This window comes from Pieris brassicae, chromosome 8 (assembly GCF_905147105.1).
Source record: "Pieris brassicae chromosome 8, ilPieBrab1.1, whole genome shotgun sequence".
Lineage (NCBI taxonomy): Eukaryota > Metazoa > Arthropoda > Insecta > Lepidoptera > Pieridae > Pieris > Pieris brassicae.
The window spans coordinates 18,343,283-18,359,915 of NC_059672.1; the positions used below are offsets into that span (position 1 = coordinate 18,343,283).

The following is a 16,633-nucleotide window of genomic DNA, read 5'->3' on the forward strand; positions in this document are numbered from 1 at the left end:
CTACACTATTAAGTGATACTAACTAATTTTTACTTAGTTTATTAATTTCTTTCATATATATTTAAAAAAATTAATTTAATCATTTTATTGTTCATTATTATTAAAAATATTGCGTCAATTATTACTTGTGAAGGAATATTCAATTATAAATAATCAAAAATATATACATAGAAATAGTGAATCATAAGTTTTCATAAGTGTAGAAGTAATACTAAACTATTAAGTGATACTTAACCAATTTTTACTTAGTTTATTAATTTAAAATTTAAAAAAATTGATTTGATCATTTTATTGTTCATTATTAATAAAAATATTGCGTCAATTATTACTTGTGAAGGAATATTCAATTATAAATAATCAAAAATATATACATAGAAATAGTGAATCATACGTTTACAAGTGTAGAAGTAATACTACACTATTAAGTGATACTAACTAATTTTTACTTAGTTTATTAATTTCTTTCATATATATTTAAAAAAATTAATTTAATCATTTTATTGTTCATTATTATTAAAAATATTGCGTCAATTATTACTTGTGAAGGAATATTCAATTATAAATAATCAAAAATATATACATAGAAATAGTGAATCATAAGTTTTCATAAGTGTAGAAGTAATACTAAACTATTAAGTGATACTTAACCAATTTTTACTTAGTTTATTAATTTAAAATTTAAAAAAATTGATTTGATCATTTTATTGTTCATTATTAATAAAAATATTGCGTCAATTATTACTTGTGAAGGAATATTCAATTATAAATAATCAAAAATATATACATAGAAATAGTGAATCATACGTTTACATAAGTGTAGAAGTAATACTACACTATTAAGTGATACTAACTAATTTTTACTTAGTTTATTAATTTCTTTCATATATATTTAAAAAAATTAATTTAATCATTTTATTGTTCATTATTATTAAAAATATTGCGTCAATTATTACTTGTGAAGGAATATTCAATTATAAATAATCAAAAATATATACATGGAAATAGTGAATCATAAGTTTTCATAAGTGTAGAAGTAATACTAAACTATTAAGTGATACTTAACCAATTTTTACTTAGTTTATTAATTTCTTTCATATATATTTAACAAAAAATAATTTGATCATTTTATTGTTCATTATTAATAAAAATATTGCGTCAATTATTACTTGTGAAGGAATATTCAATTATAAATAATCAAAAATATATACACGGAACCATTTACTGAGTTATCCAACGGCTTTTATTATCATTAATTTCTGAAATATATTTAACAACATGTTTTTCAAAAAATTCAGCGTTTGAACTCGAATTTTTAAATTAATAGGGTTGTGCCAAAATTGATTTGACGCTCCACTAGGCATGTCGTGGGTAAGTTTACCACAAGAGGAATGTATAAGAAAAATATTTTTATTACTAAATCCATACCACTGATATTTTCATAATTTGAAATCAAAAGTACTTACATCATGCACAATATAATTCTCATATTTCTGCAAATCCAAGATGACATCAGCCGGCCCAGTCAACCGGACCTTGTTCCCCAAAAACTTGATATCCAAAAACAGCTTCTCAAACAGACCCCGTAGACTCAAGTTCTTCGTATTGTACAAATGGTATCCGATATAAAACGCTATATAACCGTCGTCCTCTATATCAACCGGGAAATTATTCGCGTTGTAATTGTAATTTTTAAGCAAATCGCAGTGCAATTTCCGAACTTCGTCGTCCGTTAGGGTTGTTTTTAAATAATTCATAATCAAATCGTGAATTTCGTATATGTAATTCCTCAGTTCTTGATCGTAGAACTCGATTATAAGCGATTTGCTTCGTAATTGTTTCATAATCGTTTCGACTTTACTGATTTCCTTGTTCCACAACTTGCTTAGGACCTTCGCGGAGAATTTCGCGCCATCGGGCAAAATTGTAAGCATTTTGAAGAGCGGTAAAATTTCCGGTTTTAACGAGTTTATACACATTTCTATAGTTTTCATTGGTTTGTCGTTTTGTTTGGTTAAACTGAAAAAATATTATTATTTCATTATTAAAGGAATAAACCTTAGTGATCATGAACCTCTGTAATTTTTATTTTCTAATAAATTCAGGTCTCAGATTCGAGATTTTTTTTATAGTCCAGGGAGCTTAGTCAAGATGGGTCGATTCGACTCAGGGTCCTTTAAGAAATTAGTGTATATATAAAGGCCGGCAACGCAATTGAGATTGTCCATGACTGGCCTTATTATTTAACATCGGGTGAGCCTCTTACCTGATACTATAAAAAGACAGTTCGTGTCGACAAATTTTCATACAAATTAAGTTTTCAACTTTCTACATACATGTTAATACATCTTGACTAAGCCATCAGAGGGCAAACATTCAGGAGGCTCACGCGACGTAAAGTGATAGGGCCACCCATGGACACTCTCAATTGCGTTGCCGGCCTTTTAAAAATTGATACGCTCATTTCACAATTCCTATTCGACGCCTCAACATCCATTTACGATCGTCGATCGAAGGATGATAAATCAGTATTATTTTGACAAGACCACAGATTACTATCGTAGACACAAATAACTATGGAAAACTCGTTTTGGGTTCGTTACCGTTTTGACTCGAAGCACAAAACCAGACAAACAATCAAACATACTTACAAAAAATACTCCTTTTTCTCCAATTTATTCAAATAATAATTCCAGTGTCGCATGTCGTGGACCAATCTCTCCTTATTCTCGGCCAATTCCGCGCCGATGAGGGCGATGTGAAATGGACTGCCCTTGCATATCTCGTGCAAGCGCTTCGCTTGACGCGGCAGCTTCGAAGTCGGTAGATCCACGCACGACGCTAACAGGCATAGCGACTCCTCTTCAGTGAAATGGTTTTCTATCTGAAATAAGGAGGTTAACAGATTTTTAATCTGCAGAAATATGGGAGAAACTACTGAACCGTTTTTGATGAAACTCTTCTGAAGGGTTTCTTGGAAATTACATATCAACCATATTTTAAGTCGGCTCATGAATGGATTACATTAATTTCATTATAATAGTTTTCTTAACATTTTATTATAAATACAAACTAATAATTATCAAATATAACCTTATAAAATCTATCTTACTTGATCGGCTGAATACAAATTTATTACATTGAACCGAAATAATGCAAGCATTTGTGCCTTTAACAAACACAGATATTTCTATGATATTATATTTGTTTGTCCTACTCGGGCAGTTTTATTGTGTATGATGGCGCCACTATCAATGTTTTGTGAAACTGATGGCGCCACTATCAATGTTTTGTGAAACTGATGGCGCCACTATCAATGTTTTGTGAAGCTGATGGCGCCACTATCAATGTTTTGTGAAGCTGATGGCGCCACTATCAATGTTTTGTGAAACTGATGGCGCCACTATCAATGTTTTGTGAAACTGATGGCGCCACTATCAATGTTTTGTGAAACTGATGGCGCCACTATCAATGTTTTGTGAAGCTGATGGGGCCACTATCAATGTTTTGTGAAACTGATGGCGCCACTATCAATGTTTTGTGAAACTGATGGCGCCACTATCAATGTTTTGTGAAACTGATGGCGCCACTATCAATGTTTTGTGAAACTGATGGCGCCACTATCAATGTTTTGTGAAGCTGATGGCGCCACTATCAATGTTTTGTGAAACTGATGGCGCCACTATCAATGTTTTGTAAAACAACGTGCAACGGGCGATTAGTCGAACGATCGTACGATGTGTCACTCGATCCCCACTACAGAACCAATATAAAGCAGCGCGCGCGCACAACTCAAGCAGTCGTTCATCGACCATTGCCCGGTGCACACGTTACGTAATTACCGAATAGCCTTTGAAATCTTTACCTATTGAATTTGTTTATTAAAATCGTATTGAATTAAGAAACTGAAATTAGAATTGGAATAAATCAAGTGATTGGGAGAAAACTTTGTGTTTGTTATCTTAACAATGTCGGGGACTGACGCTACATGTACAATCTTGTGATTTATCTGCATTAATTCAGTCATGGTGCATATTTTTTTAAATAAATGTTATAAGTTTCTATACATCTTTTGAGCTATTAAATTTAATGAAACTGGTAAATCACACTTCTCTAATAGGTCTGGTATATAACTCTATACCTAGGTAACTCTGAAAATAGAAAGTTGCCAATACTTTTATTGTTTTTCGAAGTAAAACCGTTCCTCTTTACACATCATCACATTCGATGGAACCACTGAGAACTTCTAACTGGCCAGTTCTAAACATATTAGTGTTACCCACGTATTCGCTACATTGCGTGGTACATATCTTCAGTATATATTATATATTAGTGTTCACCCTGTATAAATTTTTTAACCGTAGAATTTTTGACAAATTCAACAAACTTATTTTGAGTATATGACTAAATTGAACACATTAAACCAAATTCTACAACTTTACAATATGCCACTAAGGTGTGTGTGTATGTGTGTTACCTTAACAATCTGCGGATGAAAACTAACTATGACATCCGTATCCCTCGTCGTAACCAATATTTTGCAGCCAATATCAAATGCTTCCAAGCAATTCTTCTCATTGACCTCATCCAGGACCAACAGAGACTCCTTCAGGGTCTGTTCGGAGAACAAGGTCTTCAGTCGGTCCCGCAATTCTTGCCATGTCCAGTTATAACTGGATAATGAATCTGCGTTAGACCCAATACTGGACATAGATATTGACGAATTCATGTACGAATTGTGCGCACACATGGACGACGCTTTGCGGTATAATCTGAAAAGGCCATAAACACTTTATTGTAGATAATTATACAACCAGCTGCCGGCCCATGTATTTCCGAATCAATTCTTCTTAAAGGCCGGCAACGTATTTGCGAGCCCTCTGTCAGTGTGACTGTCTATGGGCGTCGGTATCACTTAACATTAGACGAGTCTCCTGCCCGTGTGCAAAATAAACGTGTCATAAATTATAAAAATATGTAAACACTAACCAATATGAAAGACAATATTAGAGAAAGTTACAAATTAAACAAATAACTATGGACACTAAAAAAAACAAAAGACTACTACAATAATTTTACTAATATATTATGTTCGATAAAAGTTAGTATAGGTTATCAAGTAACAAGTCTATCATCTCAAAAGTATCAATGAAACATGTAGAGTATAAATAGTTATTGATTATTACACCTAACATATACAAAAAAAAATTGTACTAAGTGTGTTGCCAAAGATGAAATAAAAAAATATATATAAGGTTGTATATGTGTGCGATATTTATCGTTTAGTTTTTGTTTCATATATTTGACATTGCTTTTTCAGCGTTTTTCCAAGCTGCTTATCGCTGGTGAAATAGCGTAGCTCGGGATTTTACCACATGTGCCCTAAAAACTAAGCCAAGGACGTGGACAATAATAGTTTCATTATCTACATATTGATAAATATGTTCGTGTTATATAAAAATATATTACACATTCTTTAACGCTCCTTTAATGATTCATGGAGCAAACACAAACTTTGCTTGACCATGCCGTGATTGTTATTAATATTAGCATACGTAAAAATCTGACCGTGCACAACTTACTTATTTTGTTGAGCAACAATGTCATCTTCAGTCTTACAGTTCCCCAAGTTCTGCCAAAATACAACACCGTTGAAGTTGTCGGTAACCAAATCTGGGCTGTTTCTTAACACACTGATGGCAACACTGGTTTTACCGCAACCGGACATACCATGTAGAGCGAGGATCTTGTGACGCGTTAGGGATTTCAATTTTTTCGTTACATTTTGCTCCTGAAATTAAAATAGATTTACGTATTTTTTGTTAATATCCTAAAAATAATGGGAAGACACATTTGTGAATCTATATTATTGATTTGGTTGGTGATCAGACTTCTGCGCCCGAGTATGACTTTTGTTAAGATACCCAATACGGTAGTAACATTTAGACATGATTCAAGTGTATTAAAAAAAAAATCAATGGCGTTACAGCCTTTTTAGGTCTGGGCCTCATATTTCTGCATCTGTTTCGTGATCATTTTTTTTTAAAATCGAATAGCCAAGTAGGTGATCAGCCTTCTGTGTACACGCCGTCGACTTTTTGGGTCTAAGGCAAGCCGGTTTTCTCACGATGTTTTCCTTCACCGTTGGAGATAATGTTAAATGCGCACATAGAAAGAAAATCCATTGGTGCACAGCCGGGGATCGAACCTACTACCCCAGGGATGAGAGTCACACGCTGATGTCACTAGGAATAACACTGCTCATGATTGCTGATTCAACTGTATTACCAAGTATTTATTACGCACATAGAAAAATAGGGGTCCTAGACTAAAACTGCCCATTTCATGATTACCATGACACGTTAATATTTTTTATGAAAAAACATTCACAAAAATGTTACATAACCAAGATTATATATGGATAAAATTTGAGGCTTATTTATGTATAAGTAATATAAATTGTGTTAAATTTAATTTAAATTTGATAGACAATGCTTGCTTGATTATAGAATGTTAAAGCTTACCAGCGCCAGTCTTCTAACAAAATGATCAGGAGGTCGGGGCACATCTCCCCTAGAAATGCTGTCCTCAAAGCTGTCTTCTATCATAGCTTTATTATTGCCAAGCGCAAGTTTCTCCCACAACCACTTGTAGTCTTTAGCAAGGCTGTCTACAAATGCCTCATACGCGCTGTTGTTGCCATTCTGAATAATTGTGTCTAGCAAATATCTTACCTTATCGGCTCTATCATTCTGAAATAATTAAAAAACTGAAATGTATATGTATCGAAGACAATCCAAATGATTCCATATTTTGTTTCTTCTTCTTCTGACTCTGATTTTGTAAGTAGATGAGGGAAATAGAAAACAAGAAACAATTTTTTTTTACTAATTGTATTTTCTTTTCAGCTTCTATCTCTCGGTATGATTGCTTAAGCTTATAAAATGATTTATGGTAATAATATTCGTTAAAGATATGTTATTTATTTATATGTGACTTCAATGGCTCCATATAGCTCTGGATAGAGAAAGATGGCAAGCCTTGGAGGAGGAGAGGGTTCCTGATACATTCTAACTGTAAAAGATATTTACTAACACTAGGATAATTAGATATTTTTGTATTAGGAAATAATTTAAGGCTAATTATAAAAATTCATATCCACGCTAAGCATAGCAACAAGGCTGTGTATGACCCAAAGAGGTCATAAACTATTAATATAAAGTTATTTAAAAACGATTAGATAACGTAAAAGAACATTAATTACTTTTATTATATTATGTAAACGTGATGGACTGGTTCAAAAAAGGCACAAGGGCAGACCAATAAAGTCATGGGATCGAAAAGGTAGCTGGAAAAAATTGGAGGCCTTTTTCTCGGAATATTTTTTTATTTATATGTATTTTTGATAATATGTCAATAAGGTGTAAATGATTAAGGCTTATTATTATAAGTAAACGTGTTCGTCTGTAGTTTTGTGGGCTCGAACAACTTAGAAGACATGTCCCATCACAAAGAAAAACTTACAATAGCAATATAAATTGATCGAAATTAATAATTGCTCCACGGCAAAAATTCAATTTCATTTTTCGACTACATCGTTATCGTATCAGACATAATGCTCTATTTCCTGTTCTCACACGCAATTCTCTGAATGATTTGTAATCATTTTGCAGCCAGATAATAAAATATATTTGTATTTGTATGTACATTATATACATCTTAAACGCCATTCTTTAAAGCAATGGATATGCACATATAACTTACTTTAGAACATGTGGGAGCTACTCTAGAAAGAACTACTTGGATTCACTTATACCTAAGCATTACAAGAGCCTGCGTGACCTTGGGAACTATCATACTTCTATAGACCATGTCATTATACTCACCAACTTAAAGATATAATCAAAATCTTCGTAAGTAATCGCCTGCTTTGTAAATAACTCATCTAGTATGTATGTGACGTCTAGATCTCGCACAATATCTTGCTGGTTGTGCTGCAACAGCATCCGATTCCTGGAATCCATTCTGTCTGCCTGTGAACCATCTGAAAATAATTATTAGTTAGCAATTTAAAAATTGTATCAACCGAGACAAAACTTTTGTATTAATATTATTAAATCTGAAACTAAAAGGCAAGATAAAAAACGATGTGATTCGAAGCCGTACAAAAATAAAAGATGTTGTATATACAAAAAAGTTGAAATGGAAATCGTCACATTGGCCGCATTCGTGATGGTAGATGGGTCAAAAAGACCCTCAATTGGAATGGCCCAGCGGGATTGGTAGCAATTAGAAAATCGTCGCAAGGAATAGGGACAAGTGGAAGAATTTGGAGGAGGCCTTCACTCCGTCGGAGGTCGAGTACTAATAAAAACATACATGATAAGCACTGACATGGACGTAACTATGTGTACTCGAATAAAGACTATTTTTATTTATTATTATTAAATCTGTAATTGTCAGGTTTGTTGTTATAGGAAGGGAAGAGCGAAAATGGCCGTTACGAAAAAAGGACGCAGTCGTCCATTGATTGAAGCAAAATTAAAAAAAAAACATCTTAAAGTTTTAAGTCAAAATAAATTAACAATTAAAAACTTACTTTTAAGGTACCTAAAGATTTCACAAAATGAATCTGCATACAAGGAAAATATTTTAACAAAAAACGTAAATCAGTCCTTGATATATATATACTTTCAAATAATCCCTCATCAAACTCTGTTGGCTAATAAAAATTGTAAAAGTGAATTCTACATTGTAGAGTGTATCTAAATAAATATTATTATGACTCAGCTTATCAATAATTCTTTGCAAAAACTTTGATTATACTTCATTGTAAATAGCAATTAAAATACAAGTAAAATTCATACTTATAACTGCATACAACAAATGCAGGAAGAGATATGAGAGACATTATCAATTTATTCTAACAGTAAAACATTTTACTTCATCTAATAAAAGACTGGACAAGCAATTTATTAAAAATATTAGCTGCATCGTTGAAAGGTATATTTAACAAAATTAGCATTTTAGGAAGTCATTAAACTGAATAATACAGTTAATTGTGCGAACATCAACATGTTAAGGGCACCTTCATATTGCATGTTTGAATCATTTTAAGTTTACAGTTTTTACATTAACTTATTTTTGGTCTGGTTGGAATGTAATATGTAAAGGATTTTATTGCTTTATTGGAACACATTCCATAAATGAAAATTTTGAGATTTTCTTTACAGGTGTAATAAATAGCCATCAAAAACATAACTCCTTAATGTCTCGGAAGTCAAGTTTTCAAGGGAAAGTATTGTGAGATCCGTGCAATTCATATCCGGTTAATTTAATTAGTCATCAATAGAACAACAACTTATAGTGACCATATCACTATCGAAATCTTTTAGATAAATAGATTGTCTTGACCATTGCATATAAACACAATGTATTTCACAAGTAAAACATATTATTATACATAAACATATAAAATTAGATTGTTTAGAGCTTTTCCTTGCTTTATAAACTTAACCCTACATGTATTCTAAATTTATAGTTTCTTTGTCTGCTAGGAGTGCCGTAGAGTTTTGATGATCAGTCAGTCGCTAAGTGAGTGACAAAGTTCAGAAAATTTAAACGACTAAAATTTTAATTCAGTTCAAATTAATGAAATTCACTGTGTTTATATAATACCTGCTTGGTTACTGAATACTGAACGTCAGGCTTCTATTTTAATCTACAATGATGTTATAGGAAGGGAAGAGCGAAAATGGCCGTTACGAAAAAAGGACACAGTCGTCCATTGATTGAAGCAAAATTAAGAAAACTTAAAAAAAAATCTTAAAGTTTTAAGTCAAAATAAATTAACAATTAAAAACTTACTTTTAAGGTGCCTAAAGTTTTCACAAAATGAATCTGCATACAAGGAAAATATTTTAATTTAATTTTAATGTATAAGAACTACAAAAATCGTCTAGCAGTGATGAGTCGCGTCAAATAAATGGCGATTTGAAAATGTTAGCATTTATATCGTGTTTACTCTTAAATATTGAACAACCTTGTAGATGAGAAACTCCTACACACATCAGTATTTGATTTAAACCTAGGTTGTTGACCACATCACAATCATGACTGTCAAGGTTGAATATTTTATGAAGGTGATAATTTTACTGTACAGTGTAAATTTGGATGTTATGTAACTGTAAGCTACTGTTCGCAGTGTAAAAGGACATACTATACTTTAGATATACAAATTTCTGAATTGTTTGAAATCATAAGAAATAAAATATTCAAATTATATTTTTTTAACTTGGCTTGAAATATCAAGAAATATAAGTAAGAAAAACAGTAAACATATAATATTCAGTGAACAATTTGGTACTGTCATTCAATATTTTTACTTGCCAATTTCTGATATCTTAATTATTTCATCATGTCAGAATGAAAAATTACAACTAGGCTAGACAACTACAGAATTAATACAGACTATTCTCTATATTTCTCTTAAAAAGTATTAAATGTGAACATACATTTGTGTTTCTTTAAGAATGGTAGTACTTACTAGGTCAAGGTTACCTTATCTAGGACTAATTAGTAACAAAACTATTAATAGAATGGTAAAAGACAAACACTTGATAACAAAATCGTTAAATATTTAGACCAAGGTTGGGATTTCCCAGGATTTATTGATTTAATTAAAACAATTCCATGTCAACAAACACTAAGTCCGTCAAATATTTTCCAAATACATAGCATAATTTTGGGTTTTGTGTCTGATACCCTGTAATAATAAATACACATATAAATATAATAATTCAAGACAGCGGTAAGTAAACTATTTTTAAATCAGATTAAGAAATATATTCATCAGCTAAAGTAAACTATTTTTAAATCAGATTAAGAAATATATTTGGCCATTGCTTTTATTGGGGCCTTAGAGATAGACAAACATCACAAAACTGATGTTAAGTGTCTATACTCAAAGCTTTATTGTTCAAAGAAAGAGCCATGGTATTCCTTTCATTCAACAACAAAGGGTAAAAAGAATGTCTACAAAACCTATAATAAAAATATTAGGGTAATATATTATTAAAATAGAAAAATAAATAACTGAAGAGATTACGAAACTTGCCTGTTTCTTTCGAAGCATTCGACAGTTTTTCGAAATATAAACACACTTAAAAAATATTGGAGTTTTTAGAATGTTTATGTTAATTATTGAATTTGTATTCGTTAAGTAACAAAAATAAACCAGGAATTTGTGTAAGTAGTGCTTTACTTTTAAATTGTTATGTAGCAACGAACAAAAATCTTACCCCTCTAAACAATTCTCCAGAATGTAAGGAATTGATCAAAAAAGCTAGAAAAAGATTTACTACATCGGAAACGATGGTTAAAATAACATTTTTAGTATATTATTTAGAAATTAGTTTCATTTTTAAAAACTTGAGCTATCTCAGTCTCAACCACTCAAACAAAGCGAAAACCCAAACAGCAAAATTATTAACGTCGTCAAACTAACCACAGACTATAGTCGCACAAGTCAAAAATAAAAACCATAGCATGTGGTGGTACAGGCTACAAATAATTGTGTAGGTAATGCTCTGTTCACCCATTGTTTATAACATTGCGCATTGCGTGCAAGTTCTCCTTCCTTTTTGCTGAATAATCGGGATATGGGCTGTTTAAGCTTACGTTAGAAGTTTAAAGACAGCTGACATCCGTTTGTGTAGTTTTTATAGCCATCCTATAATTGTGCATTACATTTTCTTATTTTGAAAATAGAAAATGTGTTAATCCTTGTGAAAATGTATATAGAAAAAGTTTGTCCCTTTTAGTATGCATGGTACCGAACATATATTATTATATCCCTTATATGCATTTATTATATTTTATTTTTTTATTTTAATTTTGGCCCACTAATATGAAAATATTTGTAAAACACGTTAAAATAATATATGACCAATTCCTTTTACTGCGCCTGCCAAAAATATGTAATCTTTGGCACATTGCTCGTTTATGTTTATAGGGCGTAACTTGTGCTTCAATTGTTCACTGAGTTTTAAGATATTTTAAGGACATAACAAGCTGGTAATGAACTCAGGAATTAATATCGTTAATATTAAAAATTATATTTCTATTATTTTTAATGGAACAAAACAAAATAATGATATTGTACCTGAAAAACATGTACATAGAACTCTTCCTTATTGTGAAATAAAACAACAATTGTGGCTATAAAAATAAACGATCTTCTTGTCTTTTTAACCGACATCCGACTTATTTTGTTTATCCCAAATGTTTTAGGTAAAGTTGATTCAGAAATCTTGAGCTTTGTGTAATAACATAAATAATATAAAATTTGAATATACCTTTTATATTATGGGTTATAATGATATTTGCCTTAAAGCGGAATCCCGGACAAGCTTAAAATCATTAATTAAGGTGAGTTTTAATTATGAGTCTAATGTTAAAATATGATCATAAATAACATCTATAGATATCGCGGTCTATTAACGCCAGAATGAGCAGATGCATAAACCACAAAAGCTAGCAATATCCGTGGTTTACTGTAAACAAAAATTCCTTAGAATATATCAAAGATGTCTATGAATAGCGCGTGAGGCTTAACTTTTAATAAGATTTATTGTAACCGATCTTGTTTTGACATTGACAATAGAGCGGAATCTAACCGGCAAACGATGTCCTTTGTAATACTGTGTGGTCCCTTGTGTTGGCCAATATTGTAATGTTTAAGATAACACACCTGGGTATGTAAAAAACATTTTGACTTTCATTTTTAATGTAATGATCATGGCCATTTCAGGGGAGGTCCTAATTTCCTGGTATCGCTGCATATACAATTTAAAATGGGGAAATACTAAACTACTAACTAAATATTTTTTTATTAATAAACAATAACGTGTCAGTCAATCAGATTTAGAAACAGTCCTTACTTGACAAGTCATAGTCTATACAGATATTGACAGTTCATTTTTATATGTCTCATTTTACTACGAAAAGAATAGATCATTTTCAATATTTTTTCTCATGGCAAGTAGTGGTCCGTTCTTACCAACAATAAAAAATTGTTTGGCATTATTCATAGTGCAAAAGCATATATAGGATAAATCGTATCATAATTATGCTATCTTTTAAGATACACAGACATATGAGCCAAGTTCCATTCTTTATAGACAGCAAAACAATACTTCTCGATCAAGACTTGCACAAGGACTAAATAGTCTTTGCCTATAATGTATGAGTTTGTTTTATGTAACAGCGCTAAGTTACAAATGCACGAAGTTGATAGTAAAGGTTTGAGTTATGCTAATGCACCCTGTGATACCTCCCGAGTCATTCACAGCTCTAGTTTGAAATGTAGAAATGGTTATCTTAACGACACAAACATATCAACATAAAGATGTCCACAATGTCCACTAAACCACTAAAAAGCAATTGTTGTTAAATTTAATGGCGTATTAAATAAGGATTGACTCATGATAATTAAAGCAATGACGTTAAGTTTTTACATAATGTAATTTTAATGTTTTAAAAACCTAATTGAAAGTTTTACTACTGAAAACTACGACAATTACTTTTATGGAAATTTCATAATAATATTATAATTAGTTACTATAAACAAAGATGAAATCTTTTTAACAAAATTGGTTGATGAGAAAATAGTAAAATTAACATGAACAAAACTCTGAAAAGAAATGTATAAATAAGAGATACCTGAAAATATTTATTATTACGTAGATGACAAGCCGATCAGAAGAAAAAGCCGATTCGTTATGAGTAGTATATATACTTTCCTATATTTAATTACAACTATATATTTCCTAAAAAAATAACTAGAGAAAATAAAAATAGAACTTTTATATCATAATTCGTTCAGCAACAAATTCAACCTACCACAATGTGCCTAGTAAGAACGTGATATATATTCACCAATGTTTCGAATTTTTGGCTAGCTATAATACAATTTATGAAGATGACATTCCCACCTTACCGAAGAGGGTGTAAGGAAATATATTACGAAACGAGAGGACATTAACTTTATCTAACAGTAGTAACAATTTATTTTTTCTTTAAAGTCTTAAGTTGTAGTTTGCTCAATTTCAGTTTTCTTCTATTTCTATTAATTTTGCCTTTATATATTGTCTGAGTGTTTTCTTTTTATAATATGTATATGTGTAGCTAACATGACCACTGAAACCATTATTCGAGATTATCTTACATATAAAGGAATTACATTAGGATTAATGTAATAACAACCAAGTGGTAGCTAGTTGAATCGAGTCTTAAAACCAAACCACGTTTGCTGGTCATTTCAATATATCTTCGTGAAACGCAACATGAATCCTGATTCATCCAGAGAAAATGTATTTTGTATTTTCTTACGTTGTTGATCTATTTCATCTGTCTAAAGACAGGAAACAAACGCAATTATAGTATAATTTTTAGTTGAATTTATCACAAAGAAAACAACACTATGTTGTTAGTAAAAAAAAAATGAGGTCTTTGTACTAAACCTGCTTATATACTCGTAGACACTTGTAACAACATATTGTCTATAAATGTTTATATATGATCAAAATGTAAACGAAATTCGCACATAGATTTTATTAATTGACACTGTAACGAATGACTTTCCTCATTTGAAATTACAATACAAAAGGTGTTTAACGATATCCGACGCCAATACATTAATCACAGTAGTATTTATCATCGCCTCTATTTCAACCATTGAATGGGCTTATGCCATTTAATTTTCGACTTTCCCTCGTACAGATTGCCCATCGCCGATGGTGCCTAATCACGACCCAGACAAGATAATCCCTTCGATTTATTGCCTATAACAACGGACAGTGTCGTCAATCGAATTGTGGTCATACATTTATAAACACCGTTAATACTAATGAAATTATATTGGAGCGCCATAAATCTAACGACATTGTGAGGTCACAATGAGCCTGTTTACAAAGACCTTCTGGCTTAAATTGTAATGTGGTCATAACAGACCCTGGACCACCCCTATTTAGTGGTCTGTGGTCTGGTATGAAAAGCGATAAATGTGTTAGGTTTTAAAAGATATTTGCATTTATACTATAAGAACTGTGTTTGTGATATGGTTTCAAAACCAAATGGAAGTAAAAATACTCTTCCAATCTTAATAAAAATCTTGTAAGTAGACCGGCCTCTGCTATGCCTGTATCCAAGTCTTCTTGTACTCTTGTATGAAGATTGCCGTTAATTAATAGTTAGAATGATTATACCTTTTTAATAGAAAAATATGATGGAATCTTGATTCTTGAAGTAGTTCAATTAAAAATTAAAATGGGATGAAATATACTTCGTCCATGACGTGCCCAAAATTCTTTGGGACAAAAGTACAAGGAGCGTAGGTAGTCCCTACCGTCAATATCTTCGTCAGCGGGGCACCATTGTCACTGGGCCCATTGTACTCACTGCACTGACCAAAAAATCATTAATTTTCAACCACAAAGCAAGAACTCACAAATCGAGACTGAAAAAGTTCATTCAAAACCGGTCACTGACATAGGCATCAGACTTTGAATATTTTGATTCGGGTTTTAATTATATCATTTGATATGAACTTTGCCGACAAAGGCCTATAAAAATATGCACGATGACGCAATTGATGCTACTATTTCATTTACAAAAACCACATATTGAGTAATAACAAAGTTTGCTATTGGGTAATTAATTAAAGAAGAGTAGCGGAGAGTTTATTGTATATTCTTCTCTTTAGTTCTACGCCCTTGATTTGAGAACTGCTAGTAAAATTAGAAGCATTTCATATATATATTTTTTACGTTCATAAGTGTACATTATGTTGCCTATATGAATAAATGATTTTGAATTTTTAATGACTCTAACTTACTCTTTCTCTGTACGTCTACTAACAACTTTGTTAGCAAACTTAAATAAAATAATTATTGAGGATATGATTGAAAACACGCTTCTGAACTAGTCCTAGAAGCCATTATCCATAGGGCAATCCAGGCTCAACTCATTTCGTAAAGCGTTTTATGGTTAGGTTAGGTTTGGCCTACCTTTTGGTGGAACAACGTCAGCGGTCTACATAAAGCGAATCCTCACACATATGTTACATTATATGAGACTGAAATCGTAATGGTCAATGATGTCTCAGTCCGGAGACAATTTATAAACACGTATTGACTATAAATAAATCGTAATAATTAATTTCAATATAGTCTGTGACTTGTTACCACATAAGTTTTGCAATATTTATGAACGGATTAATAATAGCCAATCACTGTAGTCATATCAAGCTGTCAATCTTTCATCACTCATTTGTTCTACGCGTCCGAATCAATGTGCCATGTTTTTTATTGAACCGAGCTATTATGCTTATCACTTATCTAAACTTGTTATTGCCCGAGGCGGACCTGTTTGTTTCAAACTTTGATACAGTACTTTACCGATTGGTAGATAACACGTCGTGTGGGTCCAACAATGCTTCATAATAGTTTCAATGTTCTATATATTAAAGCTATGTTTCATGAGAACGTAACATATGAAGGTATTTCTCGATGTCCGCTGTCCCATATCCGAGCGTTTCCGTGTACAACTAGATGAAAGTTGCTACTCGAATTATTTG

At 31.7% G+C, this 16,633-nt stretch overlaps 1 protein-coding gene across 6 annotated transcripts in view; it reads right to left on the reverse strand.

Annotated features, from left to right (window-relative positions):
* LOC123712738 (apoptotic protease-activating factor 1) overlaps positions 1-11,462 on the reverse strand; it is a 31,098-nt gene extending 19,636 nt beyond the window's left edge. For 2 of the 6 annotated variants that reach the window (XM_045665983.1, XM_045665977.1), the window contains exons 1-7: positions 11,298-11,462; positions 7,884-8,041; positions 6,522-6,749; positions 5,580-5,788; positions 4,475-4,769; positions 2,649-2,881; positions 1,464-2,016 (exon numbers count right to left, since the gene is read on the reverse strand). In XM_045665983.1, the coding sequence (XP_045521939.1) occupies positions 1,464-2,016; positions 2,649-2,881; positions 4,475-4,769; positions 5,580-5,788; positions 6,522-6,749; positions 7,884-8,021 (1,656 nt within the window). In that variant the 5' untranslated portion in view covers positions 8,022-8,041; positions 11,298-11,462. The other 4 variants (XM_045665981.1, XM_045665980.1, XM_045665979.1 and 1 more) reach the window with 4 other exon arrangements.
* Positions 11,463-16,633: the final 5,171 nt, after the last annotated feature.